Source organism: Oncorhynchus clarkii, chromosome 19 (genome assembly GCF_045791955.1).
Source record: "Oncorhynchus clarkii lewisi isolate Uvic-CL-2024 chromosome 19, UVic_Ocla_1.0, whole genome shotgun sequence".
Classification (NCBI taxonomy): domain Eukaryota; kingdom Metazoa; phylum Chordata; class Actinopteri; order Salmoniformes; family Salmonidae; genus Oncorhynchus; species Oncorhynchus clarkii.
The window spans coordinates 14001865-14025757 of NC_092165.1; the positions used below are offsets into that span (position 1 = coordinate 14001865).

The 23893-nt window shown below is 45.6% G+C and overlaps 1 protein-coding gene across 4 annotated transcripts in view; it reads left to right on the forward strand.

The window, feature by feature from the left end:
• LOC139374734 (teneurin-3) overlaps nucleotides 1-23893 on the forward strand; it is a 320057-nt gene that overhangs the window by 251928 nt on the left and 44236 nt on the right. For all 4 annotated transcript variants that reach the window (XM_071115855.1, XM_071115856.1, XM_071115857.1 and 1 more), the window contains 6 exons: nucleotides 5723-5842; nucleotides 9726-9858; nucleotides 10077-10205; nucleotides 15764-15895; nucleotides 16147-16282; nucleotides 18065-18208. In XM_071115855.1, coding sequence (XP_070971956.1) covers nucleotides 5723-5842; nucleotides 9726-9858; nucleotides 10077-10205; nucleotides 15764-15895; nucleotides 16147-16282; nucleotides 18065-18208 — 794 coding nt within the window. The remainder of the gene's footprint in view (nucleotides 1-5722; nucleotides 5843-9725; nucleotides 9859-10076; nucleotides 10206-15763; nucleotides 15896-16146; nucleotides 16283-18064; nucleotides 18209-23893) is intronic.

Genomic DNA, 23893 nt, shown 5'->3' on the forward strand with positions numbered 1-23893 from the left:
AGGGGGAAAAACTGCATCCGTTCGCACTTTAATAATTCAATGGAGGCCGCTTTTCTGATGGTTAGTTACTTCAACCATGCTACTCCGGTTATTTCACCCCAGGCATCAACAACTGTTTGAGGAGCATGCAGGCTCTTGCTGAGCAACAGCTGATATTCCGCCCAAACTCTGTATCTCCAACCCTGTTCCTGCAGCTACCCAGTGCTTAATTTGGGAAACCAAGTGAAATCTGTTCGGGAACATCGATAGTAACATGTTTTCACAACGAAACATATTTCATTAAACTGTTGCGCTGAGAAAGGTATGAAGGGGAGAGAGGAGGACATGGAAATGCATGGTTCTGTAGCTAAATGTAATGTCAGCCTATTAATTATGAAAATATAAAAAATGCCCTATTACTAGGCTATTCAAAATACAAATTCACTATACTTGTAGGCTAACTGTAAGCTGCCCTGCACAATCAATGAACCAACAGCATCGCCTAGGCCTATACGTTCTCTCCCAGACTCACGGAGAGAACGTTTGGAGCCTAGCATAAGGTAACCAGTCCATCCAGTATGCATAATAATACAGTCCACACTCAAAGGCGATTTACTAGAAGTTGTTTAATTTTGGAGTATAGGCTAGACCAATTAAGTAGCAAAGACATCTGATTATAATCAGTTTAGTTTGATGTTTTTCTGCCATGTTTAATATGCGGTAGGCTATGTATTGTATAACAGCACAAGGGCTTGGGCTCATGGGCCTTTGAATATGCTTCAGCTCTAATATGCGTATGGGCGTTTTGAATGAATCATCACCTTAGAAATCTCTGTCCATTTCATTGTGTTAGGCTTTGAAACAACATCCACAACGACCACAGTTTTCCACTCAGTTTCAACCTGCTGTTGAACTTCTGAGTTTTAAAATCACTGTACTGTTTTGATGATAACTGTTTGACGTGATTTTTCGATTGCGTTTGGTTTGAGGGACAATAGAGATCTGAGTACCAGGCCATTAGCGACCTGATGGTCGTTAGCGATTTGGGTACTACCAACGCATGTCCAGAGTACAAGACCATACCATGGCAATTGGTATGGGGGGGGGGGGGTTGCCTTGGTAACAACCAGCCAGGTAGATACAGTGTGGTCTATAACAATGTTGTCTACAACCATGAACGTTTGTTTCTCCATACTGGACAACAACATGAGTCATATACCATCACCAGCTTCAGTTGTGGTCATTCTCAAAGGTCTTATGACTGTTTAAACTTGAACGTTGCTTTAATTCAGTCCAGAGTACCGTGCACGTTTGTGATTGTTCACAATCACAGTTGATCTAGAACCAAATCGATTTCAATACGAGCAGGACTAACCAGCCGGTAGAGATTAGCTTATGTTTAGAAAGCACACCGCGATAACAGAGCTAAATAGAGATGCTAAACACGCTGCTCGCTGGGGAGAACAGAACCGTCTGATCATCTGATAAAGCAGGAAGAAGTGTGGAGAGATGAGAGGACGGAACTAACAAATAAGGAGAGAGAGAGAGAGGGAGATGGAGAGAGAGGGAGATGGAAAAAGAAATGGAGAAAGACAGAGACATGGGAGAGAGAGAGAGAGAGAGAGAGAGAGAGAGAGAGAGAGAGAGCAAAAGAAAGCTAAATATATGGAGATAAAGGGAGAGAGTCAAGTTCACATCTGTCCCGTGTTAGACCCACCTATCCGGGGGCTTTGTTTAGCCAGTAGTGCTAACACAGAGCATGTGCCTGAACGTTTCCTTTAGCCTCTGCCAGCCAGCCAGCCATCCAAAACACACACACACACACACACACACACACACACACAGGATCCGCAGTAATCCCCAACCAAACAACAGCTCCTCAGCATCAACATGTGAACAAACAAGGCTCTCGCAGACCCGCTCTGCCTCTCCTCCTCCTCCTCATCCATCTCTTCTTCTCCTCCTCCGTCTGTGTGTATTGACATGCCACTCTCCGTCAACAGAGATAGAGAGCTCGTCGTTTAGCAGGAAATGACACTCGAGCGAGAGACTGGAATAGAGATATTATTCAGGGTGGCAATTCATTCAAAAGAGACATACTCAATAAGGAAGTACAGATGTAGGATCTTCATTTGAGCCAGTTTGATACAGCAGGAAAACAATCCTGCATCAACAGGAAATGTGAATATACAATTAATGGACATTTTTGTAGGGGTCGATACATTTTTTGTAAAGGAAAATCAAGTCTGAAATTTCAAAGTGGAAATTGCAAACTTCAGAATCCTTTTTAAACCTCAAACACACTACTAGTTCTACATTTCCTGCATTGCAGTAAAGTTCTCCTGCAACATGGTGATCAAATTAAGACCCTACATCTGTAGTCTGTGATTTTTTGCATTGCGGCGCAGAGCAGACATCCTGTAAGTGACTGTCTGCAGCACAACAAGGACAGGAAGAGCAAACACCTGTTTACACCTACATTATTATTGACTTCTCCAAACCTCCAATTGAAATAGTCTCACTGCTTTAAAAGCAGGCACTACCAAGGCTTTCTGCCAAGGTTATTGGATAAAAACACGTCGGACCCCTTTGTGTGTCTCAACTTCCTACACTAAAGCTTTATTTTCCTTTGTCTGCCATAATCGTCTAACAATACAATTGCAGAACATTTTCATTTCAGAGTTTGTTTAAATGCAATCCATTGGCTCCCTTATACAGGTTATATAGTTACTGGGAATGAGGAGTCCGAATACACTGTGAAGAATGTTATTATTCCTCTTTATGGATCGTGACGTGTCAAATTAGGCATGTGGCCACGAACGCTTCACTACTTTAAGTGGTGTCTCACATACACACACACACACACACACACACAGCTGAATTTAGATAAGACCACTTCTTTGCCACGCTTCAGCAAACTCTAGAAGAGGGAGACGAGCGATGGAGCTTAAAGGTGCAGTATATTAAGCAGGAAGACCGACCCCCAACCTCTCTCTTGTGTTAGGTCCTTCCCTCAGTGTTTTTATATTGCACACAGATTTCAAGCGGATTAACGCTCGGGGACTAGTTGGTCTTGGCTCTGTCGACTCCCCTTATGGCCCTGTTTTGTGTAGTGATGTTGTGGTCTCGTGGTCAAGGGCCTGGTTAATTGGTCCTCTGACTGGGGTTAGCAGGGTTGAGGGTTCAAATCCCAGGTGCCGGGTCACAGCTGTGGAGCCCCGGGGGCGAGCTGAAGCGTTATCCTGAATGACTTTGGTGAGAGGCCAGCTGGCGGCTAGAGACTAATCTGTCTGATAAGAACTACATGGAGGACATCCTGGACTGTGGTGTCCAGCCCAGTGTTTAAAAACTCAGGGTAAAAGACAACATCCTCAGTTCTGACAGCAGACATAGACGTAACAATCAATGCCAGTACAACATGTACAAATATCATTTAGAGGAAAAGGTCACAGAGGTGACAGTGGCACTTTCTAACTCCAAGCCACATTCCATGACATGCAACCATGTAAAAAAGGAAATATCACCCGTCAGTTACTGAGGCGCTGCCTGTTGCCTACAGCAACCGTTGTCATGCTTATTATGCGAGGGAGAGAGAGAGGTGTGTGCCAGTGGAAGGGGAAAGGTTAAGGGTTAACTAAAGGTGTTATTTCGTCATGCACCAGAGTAATGATAATACCCGAGTAATGATAGTACCCGAGTAATGATAGTACCAGAGTAATGATAGTATCAGCATAATGATAGTACCAGACTAATGATAGCAACCGAGTAATGATAGTACCAGAGTAATGATAATACCCAAGTAATGATAATACCCGAGTAATGATAGCACCAGCATAATGATAGTACCAGAGTAATGATAGTACCAGAGTAATGATAGTATCAGCATAACGATAGTACCAGACTAATGATAGCACCCGAGTAATGATAGTACCAGAGTAATGATAGTACCAGAGTAACGATAGTACCAGCGTAATGATAGTACCAGAGTAATGATTGTACCAGAGGAATGATAATACCAGAGGAATGTTAGTACCATAGGAATGATAGTACCAGCGTAATGTTAGTACCAGAGTAATGATAATACCAGAGGAATCATAGTACCAGAGTAATGATAATACCAGAGGAATGATAGTACCAGAGTAATGATAGTACCAGAGGAATGTTAGTACCAGAGTAATGATAGTACCAGAGGAATGATAGTACCAGCGTAATGTTAGTACCAGAGTAATGATAATACCAGAGTAATGATAGTACCAGAGTAATGATAGTACCAGAGGAATGATAGTACCAGCGTAATGTTAGTACCAGAGTAATGATAATACCAGAGTAATGATAGTACCAGAGGAATGATAGTACCAGCGTAATGTTAGTACCAGAGTAATGATAATACCAGAGTAATGATAGTACCAGAGGAATGATAGTACCAGCGTAATGTTAGTACCAGAGGAATGATAGTACCAGAGGAATGCTAGTACCAGAGGAATGTTAGTACCAGAGTAATGCTAGTACCAGAGTAATGATAGTACCAGAGGAATGATAGTACCAGAGTAATGATAGTACCAGAGGAATGATAGTCCCTTGCAGCGTCTATGCTCTCAGAAACTCTCAGACACCTGAACAGTGACAGTTGGGTATTTCTGCATCCCAACTGCCACCCTATTCCCTATATAGTGAACCACTTTTGGTCAAAAGTAGAACATAGTCATTGTTTTACGGTGACAGATACCTCCCTAAGCAAATGGAAGGCATAAATTACAGCTACATTAAGGACCTCATTCTTCCCCCCCCCCCCTCACACACACACACACACACATACAGGTATTAATGAGGCGAGGACGCTGGGTAATTTGTAATTTATGGCATGTTTACACTATAGAAGAGGGAGGGGGGACATCAACTGTACTGTCTGGCATCCTCTCAGACTGTTGCAAAGGATAGTGCTGGAGGAGGAAAAGTTGTGTGTGTGTGTCTCTGTCCCTCTCAACAGGGTGATTCAATGCTCCGCTACTGATTAGCACTCAGTGAAAGCTGTAATGACCTGGGAAGGAGAGCTATAAGTAAATCTAGCTACGCTCCCCCTGCACACACACACAGAGTAGCTATCTCCACAGGACCAGACCCATTGATTAAAAACTCATCTAAACGGTCCACCGCTAGCCGGGCCTGGCTAAACAACTTGACTTTTCTCCTATTTTTTTAAACAATTTTTGCCGCAGAATAAATTTGCCGTGCTGCTGGCCTGTGTATGTGATGGTGGGCAATGTGTGTGTGTGTGTGTCCGTGCGTGCGTGTGTGTTCATCCGTTCGTGCGTGTGTGCTGTGTGTGATTTATTCACTCAGTCCCCTAGTATCGATCAGGCTGATAAGCCTCAGAGGGGAAAGGCCCAGGCATCCCAGCAGCCCTTAAACACACTGTGTTATGTGTGCTAAACAGGGAGATGTAAGCCCACATGAATAACAATATGTGTGTGTGTGTGGGGGGGGGTTTGGATCACGTGTGATTTTGTGCATGCATAGCGGTGATGTGAAAAGGGAATTGGTTATTTGACGTGGCACTGTACAGTGTCATACTGTGGTGTTTATGAATGTGCTGAGTGAAAGTTGTCTAGTGTGTTATTTCCTGTCGGTCCTCTAGCGTGATGTGTATCTCAGGATATCTCTGTCTCCGCGGCGTCCTATAGCTGCAGTGTACAAAATAACGACGTCTCTAAGCAGATCATCTCTGTGTGTTGTTTCTCCCCAGCCTGGTGTCCATCATCAGAGGCCAAGTCCTGACGGCAGACGGAACCCCCCTCATAGGAGTCAATGTTACCTTCGTCCACTACCCCGACCACGGATACACCGTCACGCGCAAGGACGGCATGTAGGTCCACGTACACACACACGCACACACACACACACACCCGCACACACCCGCACACACACACACGCACCCACGCACACGCACACACACACACACACACACACACACACACACACACACACACACACACACACACACACCACAGACTCTGGTCTTCCTCACCACTGACACCTCATACAGTCTTTGATTTATGTTGTGTTTTCAGGACTGGTTGATTGAATCGTTATGAGTGTGTCTGTGTGTGCATATTTGCGTGAATGTTTTTCCGTGCATCGGTGAGTATGTGAGAGAGAGAAAAGAGAAACCGCAGCACGCTTCTTCTCCCGTCCCTCTACGACTCTGTCTCGTAAATCTCCCAAAATGCTCTCTCTCATGCAAATGTAATCTCAGCAGCTTCCCCCCCAAAGAAAAAGCACACACTCACAAACACCCCCCACCCCAAATGAAAACCTTGCGCCATTTAAATGTGAACTGGAGGGCTGTTTAAAATGCATTGGATTTACAAGGGCAGAATCAATTAGCCTGCGTCATTCTAGCGCAGGGCACAGAACACACATGCACACACACCTCCACTACCCTGCCCCCCACTCCCGGTTCCCCGGTGTTATTACAGCGAGTGTTCCTGCAACCCTCCTCGACACCAACCAGGAAATAGGAAACGCAGTCCGAGTCCCAAATAGCACCCTATTCGCTATATAGTGCACTACTTGCTTCCCATAGGGCTCTGGTGAAAAGTAGACAGTAGATAGGGAATAGGATGCCATTTGGGACAGAGGCGCAATCACTCCCAGGCCCCAGCCCCATCAGGACCTTTTATTACACCACCCGTGCCCAATTAGATTGTGAAGTTGGGGTGTTAAGGGCAAAAGTGCAAGCCGTGATATTTGGTGCTCCCTGCCTCATTGAGAGGAGGCTCTGTGTGATTGCTGGGAGTGTAATAGGTTGAATCTCTAGGGCGAGGCTAAGCTGCTAGATTGCAATAGGTGTGTGATGGCGACCACTGTGGCAAATTGAATACATGATGTTGCACGATCTTCCACACTGCAGGTTGCGATGTATCCAGCCACTATGCCATGCCCCTGTTACTATAGACGGAATAAAATTGAATAATTTATGTTGTTGTAATAGACTGAATATACTGCCATGCCACTGCTAAAATTGACTGAATATACTGCCATGCCACTGCTAAAATAGACTGAATATACTGCCATGCCACTGCTAAAATAGGCTGAATATACTGCCATGCCACTGCTACAATAGACTGAATATACATGCCATATAATGCCATATAATTTCCATAGACAAACATGGGCAGTAGAATGGCCTTACTAGAGCTCAGTGACTTTCAGCGTGGCACCGTCATAGGATGACATCTATCCAACAAGTCAGATTGTCAAATTTCTGCCCTGCTACAGCTGCCCCGGTCAACTGTAAGTGCTGTTATTGTGAAGTGGAAGCATCTTGGAGCAACAACGGCTCAGCCGCAAAGTAGTAGGCCACAAGCTCACAGAATGGGACCACCGAGTGCTGAGGCGCGTAGCGTGTAAAAATCCAAACTGCCTCTGGAAGCAAAGTCAGCACAAGAACTGTTTGTTGGGAACTTCATGAAATGGGTTTCCATGGCTGAGCAGCCGCACACAAGCCTAAGATCCCCATGCGCAATACCGAGCGTCAGCTGGAGCAGTGTAAAGCTCGCCGCCATTGGACTCTGGAGCAGTGGAAACACGTTCTCTGGAGTGATGAATCACACTTCACCATCTGGCAGTCCAACGGAAGAATCTGGGTTTGGCGGATATCAGGAGAATTCTACCTGCCCTAATGCATAATGCCAACTGTAAAGTTTGGTGGAGGAGGAATAATGGTCTGGGGCTGTTTTTCATGGTTCAGGCTAGGCCTCTTAGTTCCAGTGAAGGGAAATCTTAACGCTACAGCATACAATGACGTTTTATCGAGACGATGCTGTGCTTCCAACTTTGGGGCAACAGTTTGGGGAAGGACTTTATCTGTTTCAGCAGGACTATGTCCCCATGCACAAAGTGAGGTCCATACAGAAATGGTTTGTCGAGGTCGGTGAGGAAGAACTTGACTGGCCTTGACCTCAACTCCGTCGAATGCCTTTGGGATGAATTGGAACGCCGACTGTGAGCCAGGCCTAATCGCCCAACATCAGTGCCCGATCTCACTAATGCTCTTGTGGCTGAATGGAAGCAAGTCCCCTCAGTAATGTTCCAACATCTAGTGGAAAGCCTTCCCAGAAGAGTGGAGGCTGTTATAGCAGCAAAGGGGGGACCAACTCCATATTAATGCCCATGATTTTGGAATGAGAGGAGCAGGTGTCCACATACTTTTGGCCATTTAGTGTATTTAAGCAGTAAGGCCCAAGGGGATCCACGCCTAAGGACTGTGCTTAGGGACGACGCATCACGGAGTGCCTGGATTCAGCCATTAGTCGTGTTATATTGGCCAAATACCACAAACCCCGAGGTATACGGTCTCAAACTCCCATGGTATACCGTCTCACATACCACTGTTGTCAGCCAATCAGCATTCTGGGCTGGAACCACCCAGTTTATAAATAACAATATATCTGGTCGTAACAGATTGAATGCTGGTGTCGCTGATTGTCTGTGCTTCCATGAGTGTGTTCTTTTATCTATGCATTTTCTGTATGTGTTGCGTGTGTGTCTTCACACTTCACCCCACCAGCCCCCTCCAGACACAGAATATAGGACAGGACTTAGGGGACCTTCTCTCTCTTCCACTCGGATGGTTCTCCCTATAGGCCTGCTACATGTTAAAAGACGAAGTTAGCTAGCCAAATGGAGCTCTCTCTCACCACACACACACACACACGTCCAATAATAATTGGCCCCATCATCTTATTTTCAGTACAGGAGAAAGAACAGAATCATGTTTTGTTCTGAGATAAGTAGTAGAGAGGAAGAGGGAGAGATATAGCAGGAAAGGAGAGAGGGAGAGAGAAAGAGAGAGAAAGAGAGCCTCAGGTTGGACAGACTAGACAGGAGAGACAATTAGAACAGGACAGTCTGATCACCCTTCATCCTCACTCTACCTCCATCAGTGCCAAAGATACAGAGATCTCTGTCTCCAGGGCCCAAGAACAACCAGGAGGAAATGTGTGAACATGTAAAATGTCCTTTCTACTGTCTGTGTGTGTGGGCTGAAGGGGGTTGTGTGTGTGCCTGTGTGTGTCTGTCCATCCGTCTGTCTGCCTGTCTCTCTGTGTGAATGTACTTGCCTGTGTGTTTCTCTCACCACCTCTAACCCCATCTCTCCTCATCTCTCCTCATCTCTCCTCATCTCTCTCCATCTCTCTCCACCTCTCTCCATCTCTCTCCATCTCTCTCCACCTCTAACCCCATCTCTCCTCATCTCTCTCCATCTCTCTCCACCTCTCTCCACCTCTCTCCATCTCTCTCCATCTCTCTCCACCTCTAACCCCATCTCTCCTCATCTCTCTCCATCTCTCTCCACCTCTCTCCACCTCTCTCCATCTCTCTCCATCTCTCTCCACCTCTAACCCCATCTCTCCTCATCTCTCTCTATCTCTCTCCACCTCTCTCCACCTCTCTCCATCTCTCTCCACCTCTAACCCCATCTCTCCTCATCTCTCTCCATCTCTCTCCACCTCTCTCCATCTCTCTCCATCTCTCTCCACCTCTAACCCCATCTCTCCTCATCTCTCTCCATCTCTCTCCACCTCTCTCCACCTCTCTCCATCTCTCTCCATCTCTCTCCACCTCTAACCCCATCTCTCCTCACCTCTCTCCACCTCTCTCCACCTCTCTCCATCTCTCTCCATCTCTCTCCACCTCTAACCCCATCTCTCCTCATCTCTCTCCATCTCTCTCCATCTCTCCAGGTTTGACCTGTTGACCAACGGTGGGGCCAGTCTGACCCTGAGTTTCGAGCGGGCTCCGTTCCTGATACAGTACCGCACCGTGTGGATCCCCTGGAATGTCTTCTATGTCATGGACACCCTGGTCATGAAGAAGGTGAAATATAGTTGATAAAGATATTGAATTCAATGTAATTGTATTGAGTCTTATTGAATTCCATTGTATTTCATTGAATCATATTGAATCATATTGAACTGTATTGAATTGTATTTAATCATATTCAATTGTATTGAATCGTGTTACTCATATTGAATTGTATTGACTCGTATTGAATTGTATTGACTCGTCTTCAATCATATTGAATCGTATTGCAGGAGGAGAATGACATCCCCAGCTGTGACCTGAGTGGTTTCATCAGGCCCAGTCCTGTCATCGTGGCCTCACCCCTCTCTACCTGCTTCAGGTCCTCACCAGAGGATGGGCCCATCATACCTGAGACACAGGTGAGACATACACATCATCATACACACATTATCATCATCATACACACATTATCATCATACACCCATTATCATCATCATACACGCATTATAATCATACACACATTATCATCATCCTACACACATTATAAGCATACACACATTATCATCATCGTACACACATTATCATCATCATACACACATTATAATCATATACACATTATCATTATCATACACACGTTATCATCATCATGCACACTTTATCATCATCATATATACATTATCATCATCATACACACATCATCATCATACACACATTGTCATCATCATACACCTATTATCATCATCATGCACACTTTATCATCATATATACATTATCATCATCATCATCATACACACATTATCACCATCATATATAGATTATCATCATATATACACGTTATCATATATACACGTTATCATCATATATACACATTATCACCACATATAAATATCATCAGCATATATACATTATCATCATCATACACACATTATCATCATCATATACGTACATGCACACACACACTCACAATCCGAAACCCAGACGAGTTGTACTGAATACACACACTTTTCCACAAACCCGTTATACCTAAGACTCAAGTGAGGTGACAGAGGAGAAAGGATACCTACAGTACATCAAACACCAACTGTACACACACCTCACAACACGGTCAGCTAGGGTTCGTCCAGTTCACTCAACTTCCAGCTCACTACCCCTCTCCACAGACCCACTCAGTACCCTCATCTGTTCAACTCATCTGTTCAACTCTCCTGTTCAACTCATCTGTTCAACTCTCCTGTTCAACTCTCCTGTTCAACTCATCTGTTCAACTCTCCTGTTCAACTCATCTGTTCAACTCATCTGTTCAACTCTCCTGTTCAACTCATCTGTTCAACTCTCCTGTTCAACTAATCTGTTCAACTCTCCTGTTCAACTCATCTGTTCAACTCATCTGTTCAACTCATCTGTTCAACTCTCCTGTTCAACTCATCTGTTCAACTCTCCTGTACTGTACTGTAAATGAGGGAGATGACGTTTATGAATTTCCTACTTGGGCCGCGGACAGTGGAATTATGACATTAACATGTCATGGTATTTTGCGGGAGTTGTTGTCCCACAACCAATCAGAATCCAGGATCCAAACAACCCGTTTTTTAATGCCCCATAACACCCCACACTGCTTCGCCCAAGCTTTACCGGGACCTCAAACAGCCAACTCAGTTGGAACGGGAGGCCTCACAAAAAGCTGGGCCGAACTTCAGTACTTGAAGTATAAAAGCACACCTTTAACAGCCCAGTGAATACAAGGTCTAGCCATTTTCTAACTGTTTGCACAGATGCTCTTTGTTTCTTTGAAAGAGGAGAAGCCTTGATGAAGAGAGAGAGCATTTAAATCCATGTATAGTCTTTCTAGCTGTGCCAGACAAGGTGTGAGTTGTTACGAGGGTCTCACACGCGCTCGCACACTCATTCGTAGATCAAAACCCAGGCTTTACCATTATGGCAGTATCACAGGCCAATCTGTGCAGAAGAGCATATAGCTGATATGGGGGCCAAACACATGTTTTATCTGCTCTGAATGAGTCCTCTCTCTCTCTCTCTCTCTCTATCTCTCTCTCTCTATCTCTCTCAACTCTCCTGTGCGGCCAGATAGACTTTGATACCTCTTGGCCCAACTTCTGTCTCCTCTTCTCTGGCACTCCTTCAGTCTAAAGCACTACTTTAATAAGGATGTGTTCTGCACCATCAGCCAAACAATACGCACAGACATAAACACACACAGACATAAACACACAGACTCACACAGACATAGACACATAAAGACATAAACACACACAGACATAAACACACACATACATAAACACACAGACTCACACAGACATAGACACACACAGACATAAACACACACAGACATAAACACACACAGACATAAACACACAGACTCACACAGACATAGACACATAAAGACATAAACACACACAGACATAAACACACACATACATAAACACACAGACTCACACAGACATAGACACACACAGACATAGACACACACAGACATAAACACACGCAGACATAAACACACACAGACATAAACACACACAGACACACAGACATAAACACACACAGATATAAACACACAGATATAAACACACAGACACAAACAGACACACAGACATAAACACACACACAGACATAAACGCACACAGACATACACACAGTAACACAAACACACACTGAGAAATGCAAGCAATCAGACACAGGCACACACATAATACACAGAAACACTCACAGACTCTCTCATACACACACAGAGACAAGCACACAGTAACAGGCATCGTGCCCCGGCCCAGCCAGTCCCCAAACGATCCGGGTCCTGATTTGAATTAGTTCCTGTTGTTATGAGCAGAACTATAAAGCCTCGGAGCTCGTGCAAGGAGAGGCGGATGGTGAAGGAGGTTAACTCTTTATAAACGAACGCAGGGGTCTGACAGCTATACCCCAGGGGCCTTCACCAGGGTGTGTGTGTGGTGAGGAAAAACACAGTAAAAGGAACCCAGCACTAACATGAAGCCATACCAAAGCAGTCAGTCACAGAGAGTAGCTAACTGGTAACAGACATGTCCACTAAGAGTCAACCTTGCAAGAGAATAGTCTTGCTGAGGAAAGTACTTTGGATTACACACACACACACACACACACACACACACACACACACACACACACACACACACACACACACACACACACACACACACACACACACACACACACACACACACACACACACACACACACACTTGGCTGTTATGTGGCTTGGGATAACACGCGGGATGCACGCACACACACACACACACACACACACTTGGCTGTCACGTGGCTTGGGAATAACACGCTATTGTGTGCTCGCTGTTCCACAGAGGAGAAAGAATGGAAGCAGAAGACCAAAAAAAGGTTAGCCAAGTGTGTTCAGTTGGAGCACAATGAGACAGTGGTCCTCAGTGTCTGGATGAAACCAACGCTCTAAATTCTTCAGGTCCCAGAACCCAGTACGTAGGGGTCGTTGTTACCGCTGACGGGTTCTATTAACACAAAGGACCAGAAGAAAATAGTTGAGACAAGGTCACTCTGACGCGCTACACGTGGAACTCTCCCAGAGGGATGACACTGGAGCACTCGGTCGCCTTCCCATGTGTCAAGCAGAAGAAAAAAACGGACAAAATATAAATAGTGAAATCTATTCAAATCAAAGTTGTAAGTTAAGCTAAGGTTTATCCCCGGAGAAATACTGTAGAAAACCTTTTTTTCCCCTCCCCAACCAAATATGGACACGTGGGTGAGACATGTGGCATGACTCTAAAATCTTCCTGAGTGGTGAATTGAGTCTAGATATTCCTTTTAGAGATGTTTACACTATGTGATGTTGGTGCACACCAAATCCAGTCTGAGGTGGTAGCAGGGTGATGGGATTGACTGTAGCCTGCGGTTATTAGCTGAACACACATGCATACCCACACACACACACACACACACACACACACACACACACACACACACACACTGAGCTGCAGCCTTAGCTGTCTGTAACAGTTGATCTGGATACCAACAAGTATAACAGTGTAGTCTGTTGCTATGTTTTCAGCCTATTAGTTTGGATAGAGGTAGTGTATTGGTTTAGGTGGTTTAGTGGATATTTTGTGCTCTCATATCTGCTGGATTACTCAGAGTTGACGGACACACACACACACTCGCCTCTCCAGTCTCCACACCGTTCCTGTACGACATAAAACTGCACAGTCATGACACCACAAAAGTATGTAACAAAGGTTCTATAGTAAAGCTTCTGTTGAGGTGTTTCAGCCAATAAGGTGGTTTGGCAGTACTTGTGCCACCATAGCTAACTATTGACCCAAGCCCAACCTATGGCATTATCCAATGTGTGTTATTAAAGGAGCGGTGGTTTTAAAGGGATACTTTGGGGTGTTGGCAATGAGGTCCCAATCACATAGTATCCCTTTAAGATACAGCGCCAGTCCATTACCCCCAGAGCCATATGTTTTCATTACACTTCCCCTTTAATGGCGGGTGGCACTTCAAAATAAAGCACCCGTTTATTGTTTGATCTCGGCTCCGCTCATTAAACCCTTTAATGATTTACCAGTTGGTATTATTATATCCTGCAGTTAAAACAATGTCCCCCTTCTAGATTGCAAAAGATAACACACACCAGAAAGCAGACACACCAGAAAGCAGACACACACACACACACACACACCAGAGAAGATGTAATAACAGAGTGTTTCTATCAGTTAGTTTAAAGCCAGGAGAAACATGCTCTTAGGCCAGACGTTGTAGTTAGAGCCGGCTGGGGAGACCAGGGTGGGGTCCCTTCGCTGGTGGAGTGTGTTCAGGACACACACACACATAATGTATGTGCAGACATACAGTTTTTCCCTGAAAGAAAACACACCCGCCGCACAGGGTAATTAAGTCTGTGGTGACGGTGACACCGCCTGTGTGTGTGTGTGTGGGGGGGGGTCACTTTTTCCACACTCAATTTGTTTTTCATTTTGATTGATTCCGTTGTCATTGGGCGACCATATTGGATATCAAAGGCTCGTTGAGACCCATGTCAAAGCTTCCCTCCCCTGAGAGAGGGAGCAGGGGGAGAGAGAGGGAGCAGGGGGAGAGAGAGAGGGAGCAGGGGGAGAGAGAGGGAGCAGGGAGAGGGAGCAGGGGGAGAGCGGGAGGGAGCAGGGGGAGAGAGAGAGAGAGAGAGAGAGAGAGAGAGAGGGAGAGAGAGAGACTAGAGCTAGAAAGTAAATAAGTGTTGAGTGATAGGTCTTTGGAATCTGATGGACCTAATAAATACCCTCAGTGCATGTGATGTGTGCAGATTTGAGGTCATATTCCATTTAATTCCAACCTCCTCATACCATCACTGACTCACCCTCCAAATCTCAGCCAGGGAGCTCTTTGGCCCCTGCTTTGAAAAGAGGGTGAAATGTGTTGATGTTAGGAGAGGCTAAAAACAACAGAGAGACCTAACACCCAGGGCTTTCTGGAGCATCACACTAATGAAAAGACAGTGGATAGACAGCGGAGGAGCTCTGCACACACACACACACACACACACACAGTGGAGGCGCTCTGAACAGAAGATAACCCCTGGTTATGGTTATATGAAACAGCCTTTCATACCAGGACAGTCACTACGCTGAGAAAACAGGCCAGGGAGATCTATCTCTCTCTCTCTCTCTCTCTCTCTCTCTCTATATTTTCCTTCTTCCCTTCTCTCCAAAAAGTTTTCACAGATGAATGAATAGCGTTCTTGACCCCATGTGACCTCTCCGTTCTCTTGTCACTTTGCCATACCACCCAGAGTGTAACTGTACTGAGACTTTTCTGAACCCTTTCGGCTTTGATGTTCTCACTGAAAAGTGTTCAAAGATGACATTCTCCACTCCAGTCCTCTCAGGGTGTGCTAAGATGTACTAACCCTTCTTGACCCACTCTCCTTTGATGTGTCCCCCCAACCCAACAGGTCCTCCAGGAGGAGACGTCCATCCCGGGCAGCGACCTCAACCTGCTGTACCTGGGCAGCAGGGCGGCCGGCTACAAGCCTGTCCTCAAGGTCACCATGACCCAGGCCAGTGTGCCCTTCAACCTTATGAAGGTAGGGCTTTCTCCTTTAGGTGTAACTAAATTGTGACTGGCATTGCTATCTCCATAGGTCTTGTAGGTCTTACAGTACAGGCCAAAATACAGTGAATAGATGTTTTTGGATTCATTTGCAAACACAAAACCAAGGCTACAATTTATTTTGATGTCAAACGCCTTTTGAGTGCGAAATGTACAGTCAGTCTTGCCCTAGCTGGCCGTTATAATGCCCGTCTGAAAGTGTGTTTATTCCATAATCTATTCCAGGTGCACCTGATGGTGGCGGTGGTGGGGCGTCTGTTCCAGAAGTGGTTCCCTGCCCAGCCCAACCTCTCCTACACCTTCATCTGGGACAAGACAGACGCTTACAACCAGAAGGTCTATGGCTTGTCTGAGGCAGTCGGTGAGTACTGTGGAGCAGGCCAAAGTACGCCACGAGTTGAAAACATGTTCATATTCATCATCTCCAGCACCAACCCAACATCAACCTGTGTTCTAGGTTTTGTGGGGAAAAGAGAGATAAATGTTTCAAAGGACGTCATCGGTGTGCAGCATGTGATTTTAACCAATTTGCCTACTAATTGTCTACTAATTGCTTACTAATTGTCTACTAATTGGTTGATGATGACATTGGAAACACTTATCTTCCTCTATTTTCTTCACTACCAAACATAGCAACGTGCCATTTTCGCACATGTTGATGTTGGGGTGGTGCTGGAGATGATGAAAATCAAGTTGAGACGTTTAGAAATGTCCCTTTAAAGTTGATTTGTCCCCAAAGGGCAGTTACTCTTGGGCATGAAATGTGACAGGCAGACACACATACTATTTCTTCAGTGACGCTAACGTGCCTACTCCTTTGTCCTCCTTTCCTAAGCCCGCGTAGAGCACATACATGACATGTGCCTTTTACCTAAACAGCTCTTTGTAAATGCTAAGGGAGCCCCTAACAGGCTGCTGTCAAAGACCTGACTTCAGTCCGATGTGTGGGCTGAACGGTGGAGGAAGTCTAATACGGAACGTCGAGGCCTTCAGAGCAGCCTGTGTGATGTCTGTCTCCACGGCGATATGCTAATGCGTTCCACGCGAAACACAACTGCAGCTTTTGGTCGTTCTTCACTTTTCTCCTTCCGGTGTTTTCTTTTCACATGTGTATGATACAACACAAAGACCACCGCAGAGAGTAATAACGTTGTTCTTGTTTTTGCACACACACACACACACACACGCACACGCACACACACGCACGCGCACGCACGCGCACACACACACACACACACACACACACACACGCACACACGCACACACGCACACACACACACACACACACTCTTTCTCTCTCAGGTTTCTGAAGGTCATGGCAAAAGGTGTGGCTTCCTTCTAAAAACAATACAGCCGGGGGGTGCTGCTGCTTCTGGAGACCGTTGATGGTTGTGCTCACAATGACATCCCTAAACACACTTGTCACCCTACGCTCAAGCTGTTTCACACGGAGTCCCTGACAGGCAGGCAGACATGCCGCGGCTTGTTATTTTCAGTCCTGGGGGATCGGGGAGGGAGGGAAAGGAAGTTGGCCAGTGTAAAACTACCCACGTTTCTCTCATATGTAAATAAATACAAAATGACCGCCTTTACATAAACAAACTGTTAGACGGTGTAGACGCTGAAGGGTTGTTATTGTTGAGTCTAATGTATTCTTGCTTTGCCAGGAAGGAAGAGATAGGAGAAGGAGGGTGTTATTAGAAATGGCCCAGGCCCAAGTCATATTGATTGATTGTGTTTTCACCTTCTAACCTCCCCTTCGTCAGCATTCATTTTTTTCCAATTGCATTACGCCTGTCTGGTAATTTGGCCTGCACCATTATTGATCCATCAGAAGGGGGTTTGTCGTAATGTGATCGGCTGAAGACGGATAGGAGTTTAAAAAGAGCTGTAAGGAGATGATTATCAAGTTTGGGAAAGTTCTGTTATTACAAACTGAGTGGAGGTGTTGAGATATGACGGCAGAGATGAATTGTAATTGTGTAAGACGAATAATTAGAATCCCTCGACAAAAAAATAAATCATAAAAAATAAATAACACCAATAACATTGTCTAGGCTTGTACTTGTCGTTAGTCAGTTGGAGTCTTGTCATGAACAGTATCTGTGCTAACACGATCCCCTCCTTCATGTTCCTGTTGTAGTGTCCGTGGGTTTTGAGTACGAGTCGTGTCTGGACCTGATCCTGTGGGAGAAGAGGACAGCCACACTGCAGGGCTATGAGCTGGACGCGTCCAACATGGGAGGCTGGACGCTGGACAAACACCATATACTGGATATCCAGAACGGTAGGAACATGACTGCACACACACACACACACCAAACACACATGCGTGTACCTCCCCACACACACACAAACAAACTCACATTTACACACATGCACACACACACACACTCATCACCAATGACTGTATATATGAGCCGTGTGACAATATTCTTTCCTATGTGAAGACTCAATATCGCATTTAAGCCAAATGAAGTCTGTTAAGATGCCGTCTCATGGAGCCCTAACATGCACAGTTTGAACTCGTCCAGGAAGTGACATTGCAGGCTAGCTCAGTGCTGCCCCCTCTTATTGAGTAAACTCAAGTTGAAGGCTGACTGGGATACTGCAGGCTGCCATTAGCAACGAAATTATCCTTATAACTGCGATTTTAAAATAACATCTGATGCACGAGAAGCAATTATTGGTACCATGGTTGTTTTCAGGAAAACGTTTCATTTACAGGGATATTGACTGCGAAGGAGGATCCTGTTCTCTGCTAACAATGCCTGCAGTACCACAGGCGGCGTTTGAACTTCCGTGGCTTCAGTGAGAAGGAGCGGTCTTTTCTCCTCTGCTCGTCACACACGTACAGATTCCCCCACCACCTCTACCTCCAGCTTAATGCCTATCCTGCAGCCGTAACTCTAATTCATGCCTTATTCACCTTTACAAGCTACCTAAGTGGTACCTTCTCAACAGATTTACACAGGGCTTATCGTTATTCGCTGACATAAGCTTGTTAAACAGGAAGCTCAACAGCGCATCAATTACAGGTGCTATCTATCGTACAGACACTGTGAGGAGCTTTAGCAACACTAAGGCACATCACAGTAGACAGGAATGAATCGGTGTGTGTGTGTGTGTGTGTGTGTGTGTGTGTGTGTGTGTGTGTGTGTGTGTGTGTGTGTGTGTGTGTGTGTGTGTGTGTGTGTGTGTGTGTGTGTGTGTGTGTGTGTGTGTGTAAGCATGTGTGTGTGTAAGCATGTGTGTCTGTAAGCATGTGTGTGTGTAAGCGTGTATGTGTGTAAGCCACAACAGGGGTTGACTGACGACAGATCTCGTCTAGCACTCATGTTAATGTAAACACTGCTAACCAAACGAAGAGCATCATCGACTTATCTGTCAGAGCGACCTTGATGGAGAGAGCGAGAGAGAGATACTTGGCAGCCGAAATGTTTACGGGCCACCATGTCATCAACAAGACATCAGACAAGCTGTGATGTATGCCAGCCATGCCACGGTCTACCCTGACCAGTGAAACTTCAACAGGGGAAACAGAGGGGGAGAGATGGCAGAGAGAGAGGGATGGGGAGGGGAGGAAGGAAAGAGATGGAGGGAAAGAGGTAGAGGGAGAGGAGGGAGGAGAGAGTGTTAGGTATCCCTAACACATACTGTATGTCTAAAGCCCTTAAAGAAGGTAAAGACCAGTCAGGACAGGATGTGTTCATAAGTGAATGTGTAGCAAAACCCCTACACACCATCCCCTTATCCTCAACTCCCCGACCGCCAACCCACATCCACATCTTAAAAAAAACAGAAACCATTAGTTGGAACGAGTGTGGGTACGGCCCGAGACGCCTCAGCTTCCCCCCAGCGTTTAAATCAGATAAACGACTGAAGTTTGACGTCCGTCCACTTTTCAAACCGACTCGTGACTTAATTGAATCAGCCCCATTGTCGAGATGACCAAACGACCATGACAGGAGTGGGAGAGATAAGATCAGCTCAGACCGGGACAGGGACAGGCATTCGCTAGATTTGCCTGTCATAAATATCCTCCCAGACAGACTCTTAACAGAGTCAATGTCTATAACAAACACCCACATTGGATGTCCATAAGGACAGAGGGGATAATGGTGGTTCCTAGTGAAGGCCCAATCTACCAGAGTAATGAGGCTGGAGATGACATGAGGCAGTGGTGGAGACTGCTATCTGGGATCCTTGGGACTTGCCCTACCCTAAACCCTGACCCTAACCTTAACCCTTACCTATCCTTAATCCTCACTTAATCCTTACTTAACCATTTTCAATTTCAATGGGATAGGGACGTCCCAAAGATCCAACTGGGATTTCGTGAAAACCAGGGAATTTATTGAACGTATCTGGAATTTAGCGTTATTTATTTATTTAACCTTTATTTAACTAGGGCAAGTCAGTTAAGAGCAAATAGGTCGCAAATAAATTCATTAAAAATCCTACAGTGTGATTCTCTGGATTGTTTTTATCATTTTGTCTGTCATAGTAGAAGAGTACCTATGATGAAAATTACAGGCCTCTCTCATCTTTTTAAGTGGGAGAACTTGCACAATTGGTTGCTGACTAAATACTTTTTTTGCCCCACTGTATATAGTATATGACTTTAGCTTCATTAAAAAGTTATAATCTGCACTCTTTTTAATGTGTGACCCATGTCCCTAAACTGATGATTCAACTGAACGTTCCTTCATAACTACTCAAGTTTATAGTTTATACCAACAGAGTTAGGAATAGGAGTGAACTTTTATGCAACCCTAAATTGTTTCCATAACCTCTGCTACTCTCTGTAGACTTACTGTATGGAACAAATGATCCCACTGCTTTAAACAGTAGAGTAGGTTGGAAAGAGTTGTAGCTATTGTAGTAGGAGCCAAAAGGCCTGCAGAATGAATGCATGGGTTATGGGAAGTCCTGGACTTATTGAAGTTTAGTTAGAAAACGGGCCAACCTTCGACCATCCGACGGCATGTTTGACATCACAGTCCTGTAGCAGACGCTCTTATTCAGTCACTCACGTTCTGCACTCAGCAAACTGAAGCTCGGTGACAAAATGCTGTCCAAAAAATACTGCAAATAGGTCACCAGCAAGTCACTTCAGTAACTAGCTACAGCGATCAAAGCCATAGACATTATTCTGAATATTCACAATGCTGAGGGGGAAGCAGAGGAGGAGTCTGAGAATGACCAAAGTGTCTGATATTGAATACAGGCTATGTAGTAGTGTGAAGGAAGGGCATTGATGCGCTGAATCCTAATTGCTGTTAAACGCTTCCCATCCTCTGGTTCACACACATTAACTCACAATGCTCGTAGCTACGAAACACACACAAAGCTAATGAACGTACAGTCACGTGTCCGGTTGTTTGGTTGTCGGGGGCGATCGTCGTCAGGCAGGCTCAGGATGCCGGGGCGGTGGTGTAGGAGGTACAGGGGGTGTTTAGGGGGTCTTGCTCTTTCAGCCATCCAGCTTTGTAATGACACTAAGCCTTCTTTCACCTCTCCGGCTTAGTCCCTGCTGTCTGAGGGAATTCCTCTAGTCTTTCATCTCACACACACAAACACACACACACACACATATATACATACACACACACACACACACACACACACACACACACACACACACACACACACACACACACACACACACACACATACACGCACACACACACAAACACACACACACACACATATATACATACACGCACACACACACACACACACACACACACACACACACACACACACACACACACACACACACACACACACACACACACATACATACACACACACACACACACACACACACACACACACACACACATACACGCACACACACATGCATACACACAGGCACACACACACACACACACACACACACACACACACACACACACACACACACACACACACACACACATACACGCACACACACATGCATACACACAGGCATACACACACACATACGAACACACTACACATACAGTTGGCAGTTTGACCCAGACCCAACACCCACACTCTCCCACCCTCCTCTGGGTCCCTGTTAGTCCCTCCTCTCCTTATCCCACTCTCCCCCTTATCCCACTCTCCCCCCTTTTCCAAGACCCCCAAACACGCACATACACACACTCACTCCCCCTAGAAACACACACACCTACTAGCCCAGCCACTCCATTACAACCCCATATTTCCATCTCCCTCCCTGGCCCTTTGATTGGTCCCATTACTCCATCAGCTAGCACAGCAATCAGACCCCATTACTGGGGCATCTCAGCCAGCCTCCTACTCACAGGACACTGGACCTCCATTACTGCTCTGTAGCCCCAAAATGGCCACCACAACACAGTTCCTGTCCATCAATCCTTCAGTCCACCTACTAGGACAGGACACTGTACTGCTCTGTTGCTCCAAAATGGCCGCCACAACACAGGTTCAGTCCTTTAGTCCACCTACTAGGACCCAGATAGGACACTGGACCTGCGTTACTGCTCTACAGAGCCAAAAAGGCTGCCACAACACAGTTGTTTTGTGATATGTACATTTTTAAGTTGAATGCATTTGGAACTATCTACATTGGTCAGTCCAAAATGACTTTTTGAATTCTGTCATGGAAATAAATGTATTTCCTGTTACCAAGTCATTTACGGCTTCTTTGCCTTTAGTTTTCCATGTGGCCCAATTTATCGGTGAATTCTGAAAGGTTATCCAAGGAGTGTTCCATAAGGTTGTGTTTTTAGGGAGTGATATTGGTTCTTGTAGAATATGTTTCATTTTCCTCCATGTGGTTATAGTGTTCTTAACTATACTGTTAATGTTGTTGTAATGACATCCTTGTCGTTGTTAGTCTCTGTATTCTTCCCCTGGCCACAGGAAGTGTGTCATATATCACAGTACAATGGCAGCGGGCACACTACCCTTCTTCTCCTTCCCTCCCTCCATCCCTCCCTCCTTCATCCCTCCTTCCCAATGTCCTCCGTCACCACATCCATCAAATTACCAGTCATCCCTCTCTCTAAATCCCCAGGGCTTTCACTAGGCGAGAACTTGAGCCCTCACAACAGCGGTGTGTGTGTTAGAGTGTGTGTGGGTCTCGTGCGTGTCACCACACTACACACCCAGATCAAACACACTGACTAACAGATCCCTCTCACTGTGAGATTGCTGTCCAGATATTTGTTTCCTTCATATGCATCGATTTATTTCAAATGCGAGCAGCTTCTAGTATTTCTCCCTCTGCAGTGATATCTGAATCAGAGCCTGTTGTGCTTTCTGGTTTATATCACACATGCATGTACACACACTCATTCTGTCACACACACCCCCCCCCCCCCCCCCCCCCCCGGATGGATATGTATGAAGTGTTGGCCAGCAGCAGTTAAGTGATAGATGACCACATCACAGCTTTCTCCTCGTAGACTATCATCACCACACGTCTTTCATCAGACATCTCCTCTTACGTAAGGCCGCTAGGAATCCAGGAATCTGTCAGTCGCTCGACAGTTTAGGAGGGGAAAGAGAGAGAGGAGAGGGAGAAGAGAGAGATGAGAGGGACAAGAGAGAGAGGAGAGGGAGAAGAGAGAGATGAGAGGGAAAAGAGAGGGAGAAGAGAGAGATGAGAGGGAAAAGAGAGAGAGGAGAGAGAGGAGAGGGAGAAGAGAGAGAGGAGAGGGAAAAGAGAGAGAGGAGAGGGAGAAGAGAGAGATGGACGAGATGAAGCCACAGCTTTCGCTCTTTTTTTCCTCCGTCAGGCTGTTCCCTCCTTTCAACTTCCTGTCTGCCGGCTTCAAAGCCCTGATTGGCCCTCAAACACTTCCTGTGTCGACGATGTCTTCCTTCCTGTGTCACAAACACCAGTGTGTTATCTAAGTGGACTCACAACTTGACACTCCCCCCCCCATCTCTCTTTTACTCGTTTTTTCAATCCCCCTCTTCTGCCTAGCCAGCCTCT